Here is an 18395-nt window from a genome sequence, read left to right as displayed (position 1 = left end):
TTAGATTTATTTATTCAGGTTTGGTTTTGTTTTTTTGTTTTAAAAATAATAGTACAGATTTTTAATGCTTTTGCAAACACCTGAATTATATTAAACCAGGAATTTTTTTCTTGTTTGTGAAAATAAGATTTGGTTTCTTTGTTTGGCAAATCGATAGATTTAAATTCCTTAAAACAAAATTAACTAGAGGAAAGAAACAAAATATGTTAACTAACAGTTTACATACACCCTGAACACAGCAAACACTGACAATGTTATCAAAACCATGTGCACAACGTGCTAAGGGAGAACTGTAAAGTGTGACATTTCAGTTGTGCGCATGCAAGACGAGGCACACACAGGCGTGTAAGCACAAAAGAAGACAACAGCCTCACTAAACAGCTACCAAAAATATACCCAATTGGCCTAATACTAGACACAACAGCTTGAGCGTTCTTAGGAAAAAAAAAAAAAAAGTCAGAAACTCACCAAATCTTGGTTTTAAAAGCATGCTAGGTATCCAGAGAGAGAGCACTCTGAACAGTCAATTACTTTCACATTTTGTCCCAGGACTTTAAAAGTTAAAGACATAGTTCTGCCAATTGTGAGATGCCCCATCCAGCACAGACCACCCACAACTACTGATTTTCCATCTGGTGAACAAAACAGACATCTCCCTAATTATTTTTAAAAAGGTTTTTTTTCCTAACATACTTCCTTTATTTGTCTGTGACCTGGAACTTAATGGAAAACCTGGTAGATGCCAACCTCATTTCTTGTAATGAAGCATCTTATTTTCCTTACTTTAAGCATGCTTATTTAAAGGCTGTTTAATAGAAAGTTATTACCTAAGCCAATCTTTGATAGGGCCTAAAATACAAAATAGCTTGAAATTAGAATAACTTTATATCAAGCCCTAAACAATCCAGTTAAATATTAACTGTTAAAAGTTCTTCCCTTAAATGAGTATATTAAAACAGAAAGCAATGAGGTTTACAGTCTCGTATGCTGGGTTCCCATATTGCCAGTGTCAAAATTTATGTCTTTTTTCAGCAATATGGTTGCCATTGCCAGCACCACGCTTATAAATGCCAACTGTAATTAAAATCTGGCACCTTATACAAGTATTAAACACGCTTCAAAAAAAAAAAAAATCTTTATTTTAAAATTCTCCTTGCAGGCTTAAAAAAAAAAAAAAAAAAAAAAGTTCTTATTCTGCCAGTTTTAGAAACATCACAGAAAAAAAATGATCAAGTTGTCTTGAAAATCGATCTGGAAAAACCTATACACTGTGCTGTTTTTTCATGGTGGAAGCATGTGAGGAAAAGATGGCAAAATCTGTATTTTTACTTGAAAAGGATGAGGAAGAAATAGCCCACTTAAAAATCTGGACCCCGGGCAGAGACACAGGGCAGGATATATGCAGTCTTTACCTCAGCATCCTTTACATGGGCTGTTATTGTTCAATAAAAATGTAAAGCCTCATTGCTGTCACGGTGAATGCCCAAGCAGGGTCATGGACCCCACAGACCAGCTGTGATCAGGGCGATGGCAGATGACATGAAGAGGAATGGAGGCCATGCTGCACCCGTAGCCTGTTCATGTTAATAGTTTCAGAGTGGTGAATGCTATCATCTCAGTTTTTCATCCGTTATGCACCTCTCACTCCTATACTCCTATGCCTCCAGGAGTAAGCAGTGGGCTGGGGGGGCTGATTAGGAAAATTCTTTTTGGGGCTTGTCAAGGAGAGAAGTGATTTAGAAAAAAGCTCCCAGAGGCTCAGGACGTTTAGACAAAAAATACAGGGCTGCCTTGGAAAATAACCATGGGGAAATGGGGGAGCTGGGGAAACAGGCCATTATACCCAACAAAATTTCCAGCCATAAATTCCTTTTCTACTTATTAATAGGCTACTTCTAAGTTACACAGCTGGCTTATGGATTTGCTGAAGATGAGGAACCCACATTCATGAGAGGTTAAAACCTAAAGAAGCTACCCAGCAAGGTCAAGCCAGGCACACAACAGCAGGTGCACAAACAAAACAGTGCTGGAGCACCCCAAGATTTGCTTCTTGGTCTGGCAGCACTGCATCAAGCAATTGTCTTTGTTGCCCTGGTCATTCATCCTGGCTAGGAGGTTAGGAAGAGCCAGCCAGCCATCCTGTCAAGTAAGGAGAGGGACATCCTCTCAAAAAGTCAGCACCATTCATGGACTCTGCTTGTGGGGGAAAGGATATAAAAACAGGCAGCATAACTGTTGTCAAATTGATCTTGTAAATAGTCAGCAACAGAAGGTGGTGTTTATTTCGAAGCAAATTGATGAAAGGTTATGAATTAGCATTTAAAGGAACAGCTTCCAATGTGACCAGCAGATGGAGAGGAACCACATGGTGTCCATCTCTAACTTTGAGACACTAAGGGCCAATGGCAGCAAGATTCAGCATCTCCGTAGCAAAGGCATGATGACCGAGGCACTCTTTGTCCTGTCTTTCATACCTCATTCTGCTGTTGCCTGAAGCAACGTTTTTCTCACGATCCTACCAGCAGAAGTAGTAATTAAATTTCATTGTGGGGTGTCCCATATACCAAATGTTTATGGGCAGGACTGTAAATTTTATCCTCCCATTTTCTTGACATCATATTCTTGGCCTAATTTCTGGATCCTTATTTCAAGTTTGCACTTACATTTATTTTCATTCATAGGTACCTCTGTTATTGATGACTTTCAGCAGGATGAAATCTTTTAAGCCACTTATTAAAAAATACAGAGCTAAACTACCAAGCAGGAAACCTTGTGTTAAATAATTAATTTGAATCTTGCTTTCCCACCTACATGTTTTAGTTATTTTCTTGGAGAAAGGTTAATTCTCAGTTTGTAACCACTAAAGTATGCTGCTTTGTATCTAAATATAGCTTTTACACTAAATTTGGCACTTATTGCTAGCCAGAAGGACAGAGTAGCTCCACTGATATCTATTTAATCTTTTCTATACCTCATTATACTTTTTTTTTTGATTAATTTTACTGTTTTTGTTAGAAAATAATGTATGGCACAGTTCTTATTTACTAGCTGATCCCTTTGTGTTTATTTATGACTTATATTTCTTTGGATGGAAACTGGAATGCAACTTAAAATGCAGCAACATGGTTTATCAGTTGCATAGTACTGTCTTAAACAGGCTAGACTTCTAAATAAAATTATGATTCGATTTAAAACTTCATATATTAAAATAACTCAGTATTAGCTAGGATTAGCACCAGTCTAGTATTTGGTCATAGTATCCTTCAATATTTTAGTATTAGCAAATCTAATCCTCTCATAATTAGCTTTTATTCACAGATTGGTAGAGAAGAACAAGCTTTTCTGCTTCTTTCAACTCCCAATTGGTCAAGTTTGAATAAATGAGTCATTTAACTGAGCTAATTGAATATTCTGAAGCAAATACTCTCTTGGTACTTGCAGAAGAGACTAATGATCTCAAAAGCCAACTCAATACTTCAAACACTTTGGGTTTCCAGAGTTTAGGCAGTGACCTTCATCAGCTGAACTGTCCAACCCACAATCTGGAAGCATTGTTTCTATTTTGTTATTTTTTATGATTTAAGCAGATTACAGTAGGCTTAGGCCTTGGCATAATTTTAATAGATGTATTTTTAAGAAGAAATACACTTAGCATAAATTCTGAAAACTGTTTCTGTTATTTATTTCTTGATCAGTAAGTTTTTACCAACTCATTGACTCAGGGTTCAGCTCTTTGCTTATCATTTAGCTCCACAATTATTCTTTTTAATGGAGGAAGGTGCCAGCATTACCATTCCTAGTGGCAGAATGCAGCAAGGCATCTCAAATATTTACATAAAAATGCCAGAAAATAAATATTTTATCCATTGTAGAACAGGCTGAAAGAGGTCTGTAAAAGAAACTGGACTTGTCTAAAGTATTAAAAATCTTCAGTGTCTTTCTCTTCTAAAGTAACTCCCTTCATGGCGGTGCAGTAATGTCCTACAGCCATCCCTCTCCAGACAGCAGACCCTGTCATGCATTGCAACAGAAGAATCGGGGATGTGGTGAATATTTCAGTCTCTGATGTGAAGGCCTCCAAACGTCTTTGAGGTCTACAGTATCAGAGAGGCCCAGACTGCTGCTGGTTTCCCCAAAAAAGTTTACATTTGGGTCAAAACCATTTAATTTTGCCATTACCATTTCATAATGAATATGTGATTTTGTAGTAACATAGATTACAATAACAAACCTAAGCCATCACATCTTCATTTTTTTGGTTTAGATTCTGCCATTTGTTGGTTGTGTTTTAAGGTTACCAGCCAAAAGTAATCAAAGAAGTTGATAAAAAAACCCACAGCTGCCTGAATAAATGCAGCCCTTTGATAACATATCAATTTTCTGGTTTATTTAGTTCAGGAACATCGGAGAGCCTGCAGGATGAGAACCTGCAAATAGCATGTGTCTTAGAGATGATACTGACATTAAAGACAAAGTTTCCTTAACAGGACTCTATAATTTCAGATCTATTCAAAGGGAATTTATCTTGACAGCATAAAGACAACAGTAGACTTAAATTTTTTTTAGAAATTAAAAATCTGGAAATGTCAAGTCAACTTCCTCACTCTGAACATGCCTTTGTGCAAGCACTGGGCCTTTTTTTTTTCTTCTAGTTTATAAATGAGGTTTTTATCCATTCCAAATGTTTCAGATTACTGAATCTAGGCAAACTTTTCCCTATTTTAGATTCCATATCATAATGAAAAAATAAGGAAATGCCACTCCCTTTTTTGATAAGTAATTTGAATTTCTTTCCAGCATTCCTTGAGTACAGATGAACATGAGGCGGTGCAGGAGCTCCAGGCTTGAGAACACTCACGTAGGGAGGAAGGAGCACTGCTCAGGCTGTATTAGGCAGAAAAGGTTAAGCATGTGGGTGGAAAGGAGTACCTTTGATATTTAGCCCTAAAAAGCTCTATATCATCAAAAGCTCCGACACAAGGGTTTTGTACCTTCAGACAGAAGCGATCCAAAGCAGCCAAACTTCTAGGGAGCTGAAGAGTTTATGTGGACCCAGCCTTGCTGAGAAGAATGAAACTTTTCCTCCTAAATTGAGACTTTTCCTTCTTATGTAGGGAAAGGGGGGGAAATGACCAATTCTACCTGTAACTTCTCTGTAGAGCACCATAGCCTTCTCCCTAAGAAGGGCATTGTTTAGCAGCTCTGAGTTCCATGTACTGCAGAAGTAAAGAATTAAATAGTGCAAACTAGTGAGCAGACAGCACACAAGTCACTTTCTGGTTCACAGTGAAGGATGTACTTAAGGCATGATAAAAATAAAGAAACACATGGCAAGAGAGAGACTCAGACTGAGAGAGTACCATGGGTGATAAAACACAATTAATCAACAGCAGAAACAAAAGGAGAGGAGGGAAAAAAACACACAAGAGCAGAGAGAAACATCCTGCAGCAACACGCTGAAAGAGATGGAGATTTTCGGCATTGGTTTGCCTGTCACAGAGCACTGACTTGTACCACTAAAATCTGGCTGACTGGCTTCCATACAGCATGGGAAAGCACCTTGCACAACAGCCTTGTTAGGCTGACAGGTATATAAAAGAGGTTAAAAGAAGAAAGTCCATAAAGATGATTATCCCCTTGGAAGACGAGCTTTACTGACCCAACACCATTAACCTTCAGAACCTCATTCAGAAAGTAACTACAAAAGATTCCTGCAAAGACAAAACTGCAACCCACGGAAAGGACCAAATTAGCATAATTCTTGCGTTTTTTTCCTTTCTGGTACATGTGATACCTGAACAGGTCTGGCTAAACTAGATAGATGTTCTTACTTCATCTTGAGGTAATTTCTCTTGAGACGGGCCACCACAGGAGCTTATTTCTGTAGCATTACAAACACCAGTCACAATGTGTAAGAAAAAAACAATCTTTCATTAAAAATGTGGTAGTATACATTAATTATTTATGGTACTATGAGACATCCATCTCAAGAAGTAAGTCAAAGTACAGCACAGAAGAAACACATGCTTTTGGAAAATCACAAACTTCTGCACTGAACCTCACATGAAGCACTGCCGCGTGGGTCTTGGGCACAGCTAGAAACCTCAGGTGGAAGGAACACCATCCAACACTGAAGCGTTTAATACAATGTTGCATCTCTTTTCTTGTTAATTAGGCTAGAGTAAGTTTCGTGTTTTGAAAAGTGGCTGGAGGAGAGAGACCCCAAAGCAGCAGTCTATGGGTGGAGCTTCCAGTTTCATTTGACTTTGGCAAGTAAGTAGCAACTGCCATTTTTTTTACTATTTAACTGATGTTTGCAGTTTACGGTGAAACCACCAGAAAGGTCAAAAACCTGAATGCTTACAAATTAAATTGTCTTCTCATACCCATGATTATAACTTGTCTGCTCTAGGTTGAGACAGGGCTATGTAGAAAAAATATTGAATTTTCATTGTCACTGAAGCAGCTGTGCCATGAGCAGAAAATCTCTGGCTGCAGAAGAGGTGCCCATCTGCAACTTTTTACGAGCCCTAAAACCTCACACTGCACATGAAGTTTTCAAAAACTGAAGGTGAATGACATGTTTTGCTTTGCACAATGACTGTTTGAATTATATTCGACTTCTAATGCTACTTTAAAGCTCTTTTCATAAGGTAACTGCTGTTCTCACAACACAGCACACCAAGAGGGATTAAAATATGAATAAATCCTGTTAGTTATTTTCGATAATCTACCTATTTCTCTAAACCCATGTGTTCCATAGAGAAACTGCAACATGTTAGCTCCCTCCTGCCCAAGCAAAACAGAAATACGTTGCATTATATTACATCATAAACTTTGGTAGCCAGTACCTCCCTTCAGGAAAAACTGTACATTTTGCCCTCCACCTTTAACAGAACATGAGTTCAAACTGGCTGCCTTTAAACTTCAGGTTTAAAAACCTAGAAACAAACATACGGTAAAAGTTGAATTATGCACTGCTGCTAAATTTGCCATGTGTCCTGCAGGAGAATGGTCTGAAACCACAGTGTTAACAGTTCAACATTTAAACAAAAAACCCCAACCAACAAACAAAAAAACAACAACACCAAAACCAAAAAGGGGGCAAAATTTTGAGACTAAATTTTCTATCTGCTGCATCTAGTTTCTCCATGTTTAACTGTTTGTCCACACTAAGAACATTGTGACCAGCAAAAAAAAAAAAAAGTTAATCATATTAGTGAGATAAATTTTGGGACACAAACCAGCAGCAGCCTTTTCTTTATGTTCCCAACAGTAGAGCTGCTGAGGGGTAAGACAGGAACAGGCAGCAAAGCGAGGGGGTGAGAAGGGAACTGGCCATTAACTTATCAATTCCAGGCCTTGGCTTTCTAATTGACAACCTCAGGGCTACTTTCATCACTTGTCGACTTCAAACCCACACTCAATTTTTCCTTTAGATAATGATGCAACCATAACATAACGGTGTTTCTGACATATTGCAGCGTGTAGCAGTAGGAAGACTTCCTCAGCAGCTTAGTTTAACAGGAAAGGAAAAAACACAACTGCTAAATGATTTTCACATCTATCAACTTCTCAAAGAAAAAGTTGGTAAGAAAACAGATTTTATACTTCCAGTATGCAGAAGTCACTACTTGGTACTGACCCAACACAAAGCACCTTCAGTACTTTAGTACTACTAGAGATTTGTAAGTGAATGTTTAATGCAGTAAGTCTGCAAAGCATGAATTCATATATAAAGCCTAAATAAATGAACCCACAAAAACTAAAAACGCACTACAAATTAAAGAGCTTAAATGAAAAATACCTTAAAAAAAAAAAAAAAGTAATTAAAAATACATCAATGACATGCCATCTAGAAATTGTACATCTTTGGCAAAGAAAATAAAGGAGTAAGAGGAATGCTGCCACAGATATGTCCCTACAGAGAGCTCAAAAATCCTGACTCGTGTCCTACTGCAGAAAGCCGAGTGGATGCTGAAGGCAGCCAGATCATTTGCAAACAGTAAGGTACTCAGGTATGTTTATCGCATTTTTACCATAAAAATAAATAAATACATTTTGTTAAGCAATAGCACATTGCTGGCAACAAAGCACCTGGCTCTGACATAAACAGTCACATAACTGCCTTTTAGTAGTGGATATGAAGGTTTGAGTCCTGCAGTCAACTCTGCAAGGGCCTTGGGGTCTAGGCAACAAAGCAGTGTCAGAAAATGGAATAATACCAACACACTGCTGAAGCACAGCCACTTTCTCTGGCTTCTACGACTGGATACCACACCATATGGTTTCTATATAGTTACACAGAAATAGTATATAGATATAGTTAAATAGATAAAGTATCTATCATATAGTTGCTGTGGAAATCACTGTGCATGAGCATGCAGGTATTGAATTAACAGATTAGTAAAACAAAGGCACGCAGGCAGACTTGATGTGCAGTGAGCTCTTGTCTTCACTGGCATTTAGGCTCTGATGGGGCAAATTGGCACCCAAGGAACTTCACTCATGGGATGTTAATGAGGCCATGAATAGTCGGCTTACATTGGCTGGACTAGAAGAGTTCAGCACCAGACATTTAAGGTTATAGATATGGATACCTCATTTCCAGATAGCAATTGCTACATTTTGGTCATAAACTTAAAAATAATAGCCACAACTCTAATTTGAGGAGTAACAGAGTAACACTTAGGGAAAGCAGTACCTGCTCTGAGAAAGAACACTGGACTCATCGTTTCTTTGGGCTACCAATCCAGTGCCTTTCAGGCTTTCTATGTTCATAAAGTTGCACCGTATTCTGTATTCAGCAGACTACACTGCCTGTCTAGAGCTGTAACAATCAATGTTAAGAAGACGGAGTGTGCGGACATATCACCCACTTTGTTGAAGACCTCTTCAAGTGCACACTGCTACTCGTCAAGCAACAAAGAGGCAGGAGCTCTCCCTATGAAATGCTTGGCACACATAATGGGCAAAGGTCACCGGTGGCAAAATATTAATAAGAAGTCAGGAGAAACTTATTTTATAGCCAAAATAGCAGCTCAGTAAAACAGTGGGCTAACATAGCAAAGATAATAAGCCCAAGAGCTTGACAGTACAACTGGTAAGATTTTTACTGAGATCATTGCCCAGAATGTTTTGGGGTTTTTTTGGACAAGGGATATCAACACAAGAAGTGTGAAAAACCAGGCTGCTACATCAACTTCTAGAGGCAGGTGTTTTTCCTTTTTTTAAAACCCAATTCCTGCCACCTTTGCAATTTTGCAACTCCAAGGCTGCAGCCAGCAGTACAAACCAGTTCCCTTTCAGGCTGTGGAGTGTGGGTTTACAAGCCTGTTTTGCCTTCCTGCAGGCACTTTGAGCTTATAAATGGCACCTTTCAGTGTCCTGAATTATGAAGGGCAGCTAGTTCTCAATTCTCCTGTCGCTTAATGATCTCACATAAAATGAGGTCCACAAAACTTTTATTACCGCTGCAGTTCAAATTCACAGGTGAAGAACCACCAGGGAAAGGATGCGGACATGTCTCTTGCTTTTGCTCTCCTAATTTTCCAGGTGTAAGAAAGTTTCCCACTTGGGCTTGAACAATTAGTTAACTCTCAAAGTGAAGCCTGATCTAAATAAAAAGACTTGAGCATGTTACCCTGATAAGCACTGTGAAAATCCAAGGGGAAACCATGTGAGAGCGACACACATTAATATCAAAATCAGGTTAAAAAATAGGTAACCCTCCCCAGTCTAAGCTTTAATTTATGGTCCTCTGTTTTCCACCTAATTTTATTCACTTATCACCACTAAGTATGTCTGATACTCAATAATTAGACATAGTATTTAATTAAAACATGAATTGGTTCCTCCCCTATTCTGATAATAACATCTGATGTTTGTAACTCAGCAGCTTAAACAAAAATTCAAAAGAAAATATTTCAAAATATTTTGTTGTTTGTTACAAATTACTTCTGCATTTATATAAAGATTTAATGATTCATGGCATGCCAAATATAGTGCTAATGAGCATTGGGTTGTGTTTTTAATTTTTGTTTGATTTTTTTTTTTCCTGCTAGAAACAATTACTAGAGGCCATTCAAATGCCACTGAATAAACCAGGAAACCTAATAAAATTGTAGGTAAAACTGGCATTTTGTTTCAAGTGTGGCGCAGGAGTCCAATTCACTTGTCAGAAAGCTGCATATTTCAAGTAGCACTTGCATCTTCTCCAAAAAGGAAGCTGGGTTAGATGCTTTCACAAAACACATTTACAACATTAATTTAAACACTGTCTCATCACAGATATGCAAGTCTTGCTTTTTTTGTGACCTGGTTTCTAGAAACAAACAAAAAATCAGTGGAAATTATGTCCAATTACCTTTCATTGTTCAGTTATGCCGTTCACCACCCACCTCAACTACTAACTAGATAGCAAGCATTGTCTTCTACAACAAAGCTTGCCATCTACCCTATAGAATCATGGAATGGTTTGGGTTGGAAGGGACCTTTAAAGGTCATCTAATCCAACTCTCTTGCAATAAGCAGGGACTTCTTCAAGTAGATGAACGACATCACATGCTGATGCTTCACTGTAAGTCCTACCTTGACTCAGCTCTGTCCAGCCCTTCCACCTCTGCCTCTGGGCCTAAGAATACTTTCAGATACCTAAAAATAATTCAAACTGCCTCTTGCACAGGGTGTAGCACTCCTGCATGGCTGGAGCCCATTTACACCACTGCAAGTCAAGTCACTATCAATCGCTTGGACTTCAGTCTTCCAAGCAACACATGCATTACTCCAAAGGCTTTCAGATGACTTTTTAACTGAAAACATCCAGGATGTTGGTGTTTTTAGCAAATCATCATAGCTGGAGCCCAGCAGCTGATAAGACTAAAGGCAATCAATATTGCCAGAAAACAGAAATATGTCTGTGATGAGCTAATCTATTTATGTCCATACTTGATATCTATCTCCCTTCCTTTCTTTGAAAAGCACTTCACCAACTTAAAACCAAAAAACAAACATAACACCAAAACCAAACCTCCCAACCAGCAGACTGAGCAAATAAAAGATATTCACACCAACTAACCCCACCCTCCAGTCCACTCCGCTTAAAATCCCACTGACAATATCAAGAGTGGGGAATCAAACCCCTTTATTACCAAGTCTACAGCAGATAAAGCAGCAATTGTGGTTATACAGTACTGGAAGTGTAGCTACAACATAGTGTGACAGCTTGTTAGTGTTGAAAATATATAAGCTCTTTGTAATTGTGCCTTTGGAATGCCATCTGTCTTGAATTAACATCCACCTGGGATCATGTTTCGATGACCAATATGGACAGATTACTGGAACTTTAAAACCTCGCTTTCTTTGTAATTGACATTTAAACTGTTTGAAGTTTCTCATTAAGTCCTTTTTTACAAATTAGGTGCAGATGTATAAAGTTAAATGTACAGTACTAAGGGAAATTAGGTCACCTGAAAGCTCAATAATAAAAATGTATCAACTGTTTAAGTGCAATGAGTACATTAAAATTTAGAGATTGACTTTATGCCCCAAATTCTTCAAAGTTTCATCATTTCCTTTTCATCACTGCAGAGCCCCTGATGCCACGCATTTTTAATTAAAATGGCAGAGAATAAAGCAGGTTTGGCCACTCAGCCCCTGACAACTGGTCAACCTCAGCCCACAGTGGGGTGGAGAAGGCACAGTAACTGCAGCAGTGCCTGTTTCACAGGGATGGGCAGATCCTATTTACATCAATGATGCTAGGAGATCTCCCTAGGCATAGGGAGATTTGAGAGGCAAATACAGCACTGACCAGAAAATAAAGGAAAAATTATGAAGCAAGATCAATGGCCTTGTTCAACATCCAGTGATCAGTAACCATGCAGCTGACCTTCAGACCCACTTGCAAAGTTCTGCAGACCTGCTGTGCTCCAGAGCCTCATGGGGCAGGAGAACAAAGTGTGCAAAGGGCAGTGGCTGGAGAAACACCTCCACAGGCAGCCTGGCTGACAAAATAAGGGCAAATCCAGTATTTCCTCTCTCCAGATGAGGAGGTTTGGAGTTCAGGAAGGGGTCTGGGAGAGACCACCACAGGGTGGGAAGGGACAACTCTCCACTGCCAACCCACTGTGGGATAACTTGCCGCCAAAGCCAACCTGCTGCTGTGACAACTTTCCACTGGGACACCTCTATGCCAGGACAACTCTCCGCAGATGGGCACATGAGAAGCAGCACAGCCCTATGTCATCTGCTGATCCATGTTGAGTTGTTGCCACAGAGGGCTGTCCCCGCATAGAGATGTCCAGGTGTAGAGGTGTCCCAGTGTCAAGATGTCCCAGTGTTGAGATGTGCTGGTGGCGAGTTGTCCACAGCAAAATGTCCTGCAGAAAGTTGTCCTAGACCCACCCATCACCACCAGGAGATCACCTGATGTCAAGAAAGGGCTCACATGCAGAGGATGGGAGCAAACAGTGGGAGTTCAAAAGAGAACCAGTTCATCAGCAGGAACACTACATAGCTCCTAGCATCAAGCGACTTCTACCTCTTAAGAGAGTGGCTTCAAGTACAGCAGCAGTCCAGTTTCCCTAAAAGGCATTAAAACCCTGAACAGCTGACTCACCCAGTCTTTATGAGTAGCTAAGAAAGGCTGCACAGGCATATGAAGTCTCAATGCTGGAAGGCACTGAGCATCCCCCAGGAGAACAGACAGGCTCCTTTCCAGTGCAGGGCCACAGAGTAGCAGTGGCATCAGACCTCAAGTTGGCGTTTCGAAGTTGGTGGCATTTAAAGTCAATGCGATCAAGCAGGTTTGGTCTGTTAACCTCTTCCAGACAAAGGTCTCCCTGGATAAATTAGGACACTGCCTACATAAAATATACAACTGCAAATCCTTTTGGCACCACAGCTAGCACGTTAGTTCTTGAAATGTTGCCAGGAGGGGTACCTTGGCTCCCTGATGCATGCACAGAGGTACAATGGAGGAAGCAGTCTTCTCTTAAAACCTGGTAGATGAGACAAATACACAGTCAACCAGATATTTTTTTCTTATGCTTAGACTAAATTATCTCCTCTTAAGCAGGCTGTCTTCAGTACCACTTGTTATTACAATGATTTTGAAAGCTTTTCTGCTCACAACCTCTTATGACCCTATTCCAGTAAGCTACTAAAACTTTTGCAGAAGTGTAAACCTTCAGTTAGCCACATTTCTGCTGCTTCCAATAAAAAGTAATTTTGCTGTGAAACTTGCTGTGCATCCATTTGCGAGGTGAGCAGCAGATCTCAACCAATCCCAGAAAAGGATGGCCATAGGTTCTGGTTTCCTTATCCACAGTCTTTTTTTCCATGCTTACCAACATCTTCAGTTTGAGAGGGGAATTTGGAGAAAAATTATGCATTTTTTAAAAGAATAAAAAACTAAAACAGCCATATGTAAGTAAACAGCAACACCTGGGAGAGAACAAAACCCAATCAATGTAATACAGCAAAGCAACATTTTCCAGAAGGGCACAGCCCAATTAATTTACAAAAGGGAACAAGACAGAGGAGTAACTAATTTGCCACTTGTACCAAATGAGAAAGAAGTCTAAGGAAAGTCTATTTGTACCCAGTTCTGGTTTGCTCACACATTTTATGAATATTGGCTTTCAACTGGCTAACAGGTCTGCAAAGGCAGGCGCAGGAATGGGCAGGACCATGCAAAACTGCATTAGCTTTAAGCAGATGAGTTGGGGCGCCAGCAGCGATTAGCTGGACACGCTCAGCTTTGTACCCTGCTTCTCATTAGCAGTAATTAGCCAGCATCATACCTCTGCTGCTGCCAGGATGAGAACTGGCTCAGGCAGTAGTTTCACAGTCCTTAATGCAGAGTATGGAGTTGCCAGAGTGCACAACAGGGAGCTTATGTCAGTCCTGTCTCTTTCTGCCAAGGGCGGAGGAGATGGGAGACCTGGTTCAGCAGAAAGCTGGAGCAGCACGGACAAGTAATACCTCTTTTGGTGTAAGACCTCCTATGTAACTTTAACTTGCCCAAACTGATTTTGAAGGACCAGAGTTAAGACTCAGCTTTGTAACATGCTTCACCCGACCTAGCAGTGACAGCTGACAAACGGCCCCAACTTGCACACTCCCTTGCGTGTGGCCCAGTGACAGTGGTCGCCAGGTAAACTGAGGCTCTATCAGGTCCATCCACAGAGAGAATCGCAGCATCAGGGACTTGATTAGCAGTGTTTGAGGTGTCCTCTCCTTCTCAGACATGAGCCACTATCAGGCTGTCACCTCGCCAGCAACACAACATTGGTTTAGGTGAACCAAAGTGACCTTGTAGAAAAGCAGAGTCTGTGGATATGGCTCAACAGTTCTGCCAGATAAAAGTAGTTTTATCACTAGAAAGTCACACTTTCAAATAAATTTGACCCCAAAGCTATAATCTCTAAAGACACACTTTAAAATGTGTAGAACATAAAATGAGTGATTTTTTTGTCAGGGAAGAAATCCCTCACAGACTTAACACTTTATTGATATTCTTGGTTATAGCTCTACACATGCCAAGCAGGATCAGCTACTGGTAAGGACTATGATTCATGTTTTCGCATTTAAACACTGCAATAAAGCATAAAACCATTCCACAACCAACAAAGGGGAACTTTAATTTGCTAGAACATTTTTAGCTTTTATTGCGTTAGCACCCTCCAGTGTCCAATCCGTGAAAAACAGTATCATCACTAATTTGCCAAGCAGACGTAAACTTCGACTGTGAAACACAAGACAGCAGTGGATTCCCGAGAAGGAATACAGCGATTGGAGACAAGAGAAGAAACTCTCAAGGCTAGACATTTCAAATGACATAGGCACAGTCCCTGAATAAGATCTGACACGGTTTTATTACTCTTCTCATGTTCCTTTGCTCCTAGGAGGCCTGCTGGTGTCTGCACCTTTGGCACGACGCTCTACGTGTTCTCATGATACATTCCATACTCTGCACCGCTCTGCTGAGATGTGAGCTTAATGATGCCACTTTTGATTGATTTAGTACAGGCATGTGTGTACTTCTGCCATGTAAAGAAATACACTTATAAAACCATCACATACATGCACAAAGCACTCAGCCAGCATTTTCATGCTTACGTGTGCAGTGCTGTTCTTTCACACTGTTATCACTAAGCAAAGGGAAGGCCCTTCAAAGGTCTGTCATCAAGAAAGTTTTCATAGTAGACGCTTTGCTGCAACATTGTCTTTAAAAGCACATTTGAAGCTCTTAACAACAACAACCCAGATGAATTTGTTATTCAAAAACAGCTACAGGAGGGTTTTTTAACTTTTTCCAACAAGACAAAAACCTTTCTGAGGCATGGAAAGCCTGAAAGGCTCTGGAATGCAGCCAGTGAGTATAACCAGCTCTGGGTACCACAGGTTTCACTTGCCTGCTAACAACACAAACACCCTGTCCACATTCGCACAGCAGCTTTGCAGGGGAAGCAACATCTGCATGAAGAGAGGATGGCAGCAGCTGGAAAGGCAGCCACACCACATCGGAGGTACCTGCTGTAATTAGAGCCCCAGCCCAGCAGAACAGCGAGCGCTGTGAGATCCAGGCACCAGGGTCTGGACCCAGCAGGACCTGCCACCTCCTGCTAATTAAATCCAACCGACACGTGCATCAATGACATTTAAAGTCGTCACTCAATTTTCTCTCCCCATTGCAGATGGCCACGTGGCTGCCTGGCTCAAAACTGAACAAGGACTCCTCCCGCCTCATCCTAGTCTGGTCTTCAACTGCTTGGATGCCCCTAATTCTGTGGTCTCCCCCTGCGTAGTGGTCTCTCAGGCTCCACAGCAGCACTGATGACAAGGGGCAGGCAGTTCCCACTGCAAGGAGGCCGTCACATCTGGGAGTCAAGTGAGGGGGCTACAGAGCTCAGCTCAACATCCCATCCCACGGCAGCGCCAGCCAAGGAAGCCCTTTCTGACCATGAGTGGAGGAGAGCAGCTTCCAAAAACATGCAGTCAGCCTCCTTCCCCAGACCTGACTGGGTGCTGTGAACCTAGAAATGTGATCATTCGATTGCCCTCACACTGGCAATCCTCAGTGTGGGACTCCTCTCCACTAGGTAAAAATTAAAAATTCCTCATGACCAGAAATAGCAAGGTGTAGCATTTATGATTCTGCACCAATATGGGGGAAAAAGGGGAAGTTTGGGGGGAGGGGAAAGACACTTCATGCATCTTACCCAGAAACAGAAGGGGGACTGAAGGAGAAAGGCTTGAAAAATTACTTTATGCCGTGTAGGACACTGTAACTGCAAGCAAGAAAGACGGATGTGGATTTTATGGACTCTTAACAGCACAGAACAGTCCAGCTGTCCCTAAGGTTCCCCAAGATCATCAGCACCAATACTGCATGCTTATGGCAACATCTATGTTACAGTTATTACTGTCTGCATACTCTTTTCTCATTCAACTATAAAATATTGACAGTGCAACGATCTCAGCAAAGACCGCAAGAATTTAGAGCTTTAAATACTAAAACCAACACTCCATTGTCTGCATAGTATCAGCACTAAAAAATCTGCTCTCCCTCTAGAAGCCCTGTTGAAAACCACCCTCAAATCTAAACAGACGCAACAAATCAACCCCTCTGGGAGAAGTCGTTCTCTGCCCGCAGGCGGGCACACAGCTGCAGGCAGAAAGCCAGGCATCCCAACGACACAGACGTCCAGGTGAAAGCTGTGGTAGACCCCTCATCTTAAAATTACCTATGCCACTCGGAGCCCAGTTCTGCACACTGAGGTATGTGGGGATCAGCGAACCTTTCCCTACCGTCCTGCCCAAAGTCCATGCCCTGACAGGTATTTCACCACCGGTAAAACAGCGGCCTGGTGACCTTGGTCCCATTTTAACTGGATGCACATCATCTACACCTCCCCCCGGGGGGCATGGGGACACACCAGCCCCCCAGACTCACGGGGGCCTCCCTAGGCCCGGGATGAGGGATGTTGACAGGGCTGCTAAAAGCCCTTGTCATGACCTACGCTTGCCTAAATCCGCGGGGGTTTATCGACAGAGGAGGCAGCACGGTATTCTCTTAAAGCAAGGCAAGCCCACGTTAGGGGCCCGGCCCATCCCGACCCGGGTGTGCCCCTGCGGATGATGGGGCAGGGCGGCTGTGAGGAGCCCCCGGGGCCGCAGGCTCAGCTCAGGCCTCGCCGAGACCAGGGTCTCTCCCCCGGCGTAGCAGCACCGAAGCCACAACCGGCCAAGGCCGCTTGCGTGGCCACTTTCACCCACCGACCCGAGCGTGGCCGCCCCAGCCCCAGCCCCGGCCCCGGCCCCGGCCTGGCCGCCCCCGACCAGCCGCTCGGCCCCCCTGCCCGCCGGCCCGGGCACCACGGCCTGGGGGGGCGCGGGGGGATGCCCGGGGCAGACCCCCCGAGCGCGGCGGCCGGCGGGCCCGGGAAGGCGGCGCCGGGGGTCGGCTGGTCCCGCCCGCCGCGCCCGGCAGCGCGTCACTCACAGTCTCCGCCTCCCCAGGCGCAGCCCGGCGCGCAGGAAGAGCCGCCGCGCCGCCATCCCCGCCGGCGCTGCCCCGCCTCCCCGCCCCGCCGGTTGGTCGGGCCCGGGGGAGGAGAAGGGCCCCGCGCCTGCCCCGGCCGGCCCTGCCGGGGCCCGGGGGGAGCGGCCGAGGCGCCGGGCCGCGGGGCAGGCCGCGGCCGCAGGGCCCGGGCTGTGCTGGTTGCAGGGGACGCTTAAGATCGTCAAGTCTAAACCATGTCTCTAAGCACCTTCGCGTCTTCTAAATACCTCCAGGGGTGGTAACTCGGTCACTGTCCTGGGCAGCCTGTTCCAGTGCCGGACAACCCTAATATCCAATCTAAACCTCTGGCGTGACTTGAGGCCGTTTTCTCTTGTTGCTGAGGAGAAGAGACCAGTGCCTGCCTGGCTACAATCTCCTTTCGGGTGGTTGTGGAGAGCAGTAAGGTCTCCCCTCAGCCTCTTTTTCAAAGTAACCCCAGTTCCCTTAGGCACTGCTCCTTTGCTCTCCAGACCCTTCACCAGCTTCCTTGTCCTCTGGACATGCTCCAGCACCTCCATGTCCTTGCAGTGAGCAGCCCAGAACTGAGCAGTCACTGGCCGCCCAGCCAGGTTTTTACCCAGAGGAGTGTGCACCCATCCAAGCCATGAGCAGCCAGTTTCTCCAGGAGAATGCTGTGGGAAACCGTGTCACAGGCTTTACTAACGTCTGGGTAGACAACATCCACAGCCTTTCCCTCATCCACTAAGCAGGTCACCTTGTCATGGAAGGAGATCAGGTTAGTCAAGCAGGACCTGCCCTTCATAAACCCACGCTGACTGGGCCTGACTGCCTGGTTGTACGACATGCCACGTGATGGCACTCAGGA

At 43.0% G+C, this 18395-nt stretch overlaps 1 protein-coding gene across 3 annotated transcripts in view; it reads right to left on the bottom strand.

The window, feature by feature from the left end:
- CLYBL (citramalyl-CoA lyase) overlaps window positions 1-17594 on the bottom strand; it is a 169004-nt gene extending 151410 nt beyond the window's left edge. For all 3 annotated transcript variants that reach the window (XM_051616243.1, XM_051616262.1, XM_051616251.1), the window contains exon 1: window positions 17510-17594. In XM_051616243.1, coding sequence (XP_051472203.1) covers window positions 17510-17565 — 56 coding nt within the window. In that variant the 5' untranslated portion in view covers window positions 17566-17594. The remainder of the gene's footprint in view (window positions 1-17509) is intronic.
- Between the last annotated feature and the right edge of the window lie 801 nt (window positions 17595-18395).

The sequence above is a fragment of the Apus apus genome, chromosome 1 (assembly GCF_020740795.1).
Source record: "Apus apus isolate bApuApu2 chromosome 1, bApuApu2.pri.cur, whole genome shotgun sequence".
In the NCBI taxonomy this organism is placed as follows: domain Eukaryota; kingdom Metazoa; phylum Chordata; class Aves; order Apodiformes; family Apodidae; genus Apus; species Apus apus.
This window is presented reverse-complemented; position numbering and strand designations above follow the sequence as displayed.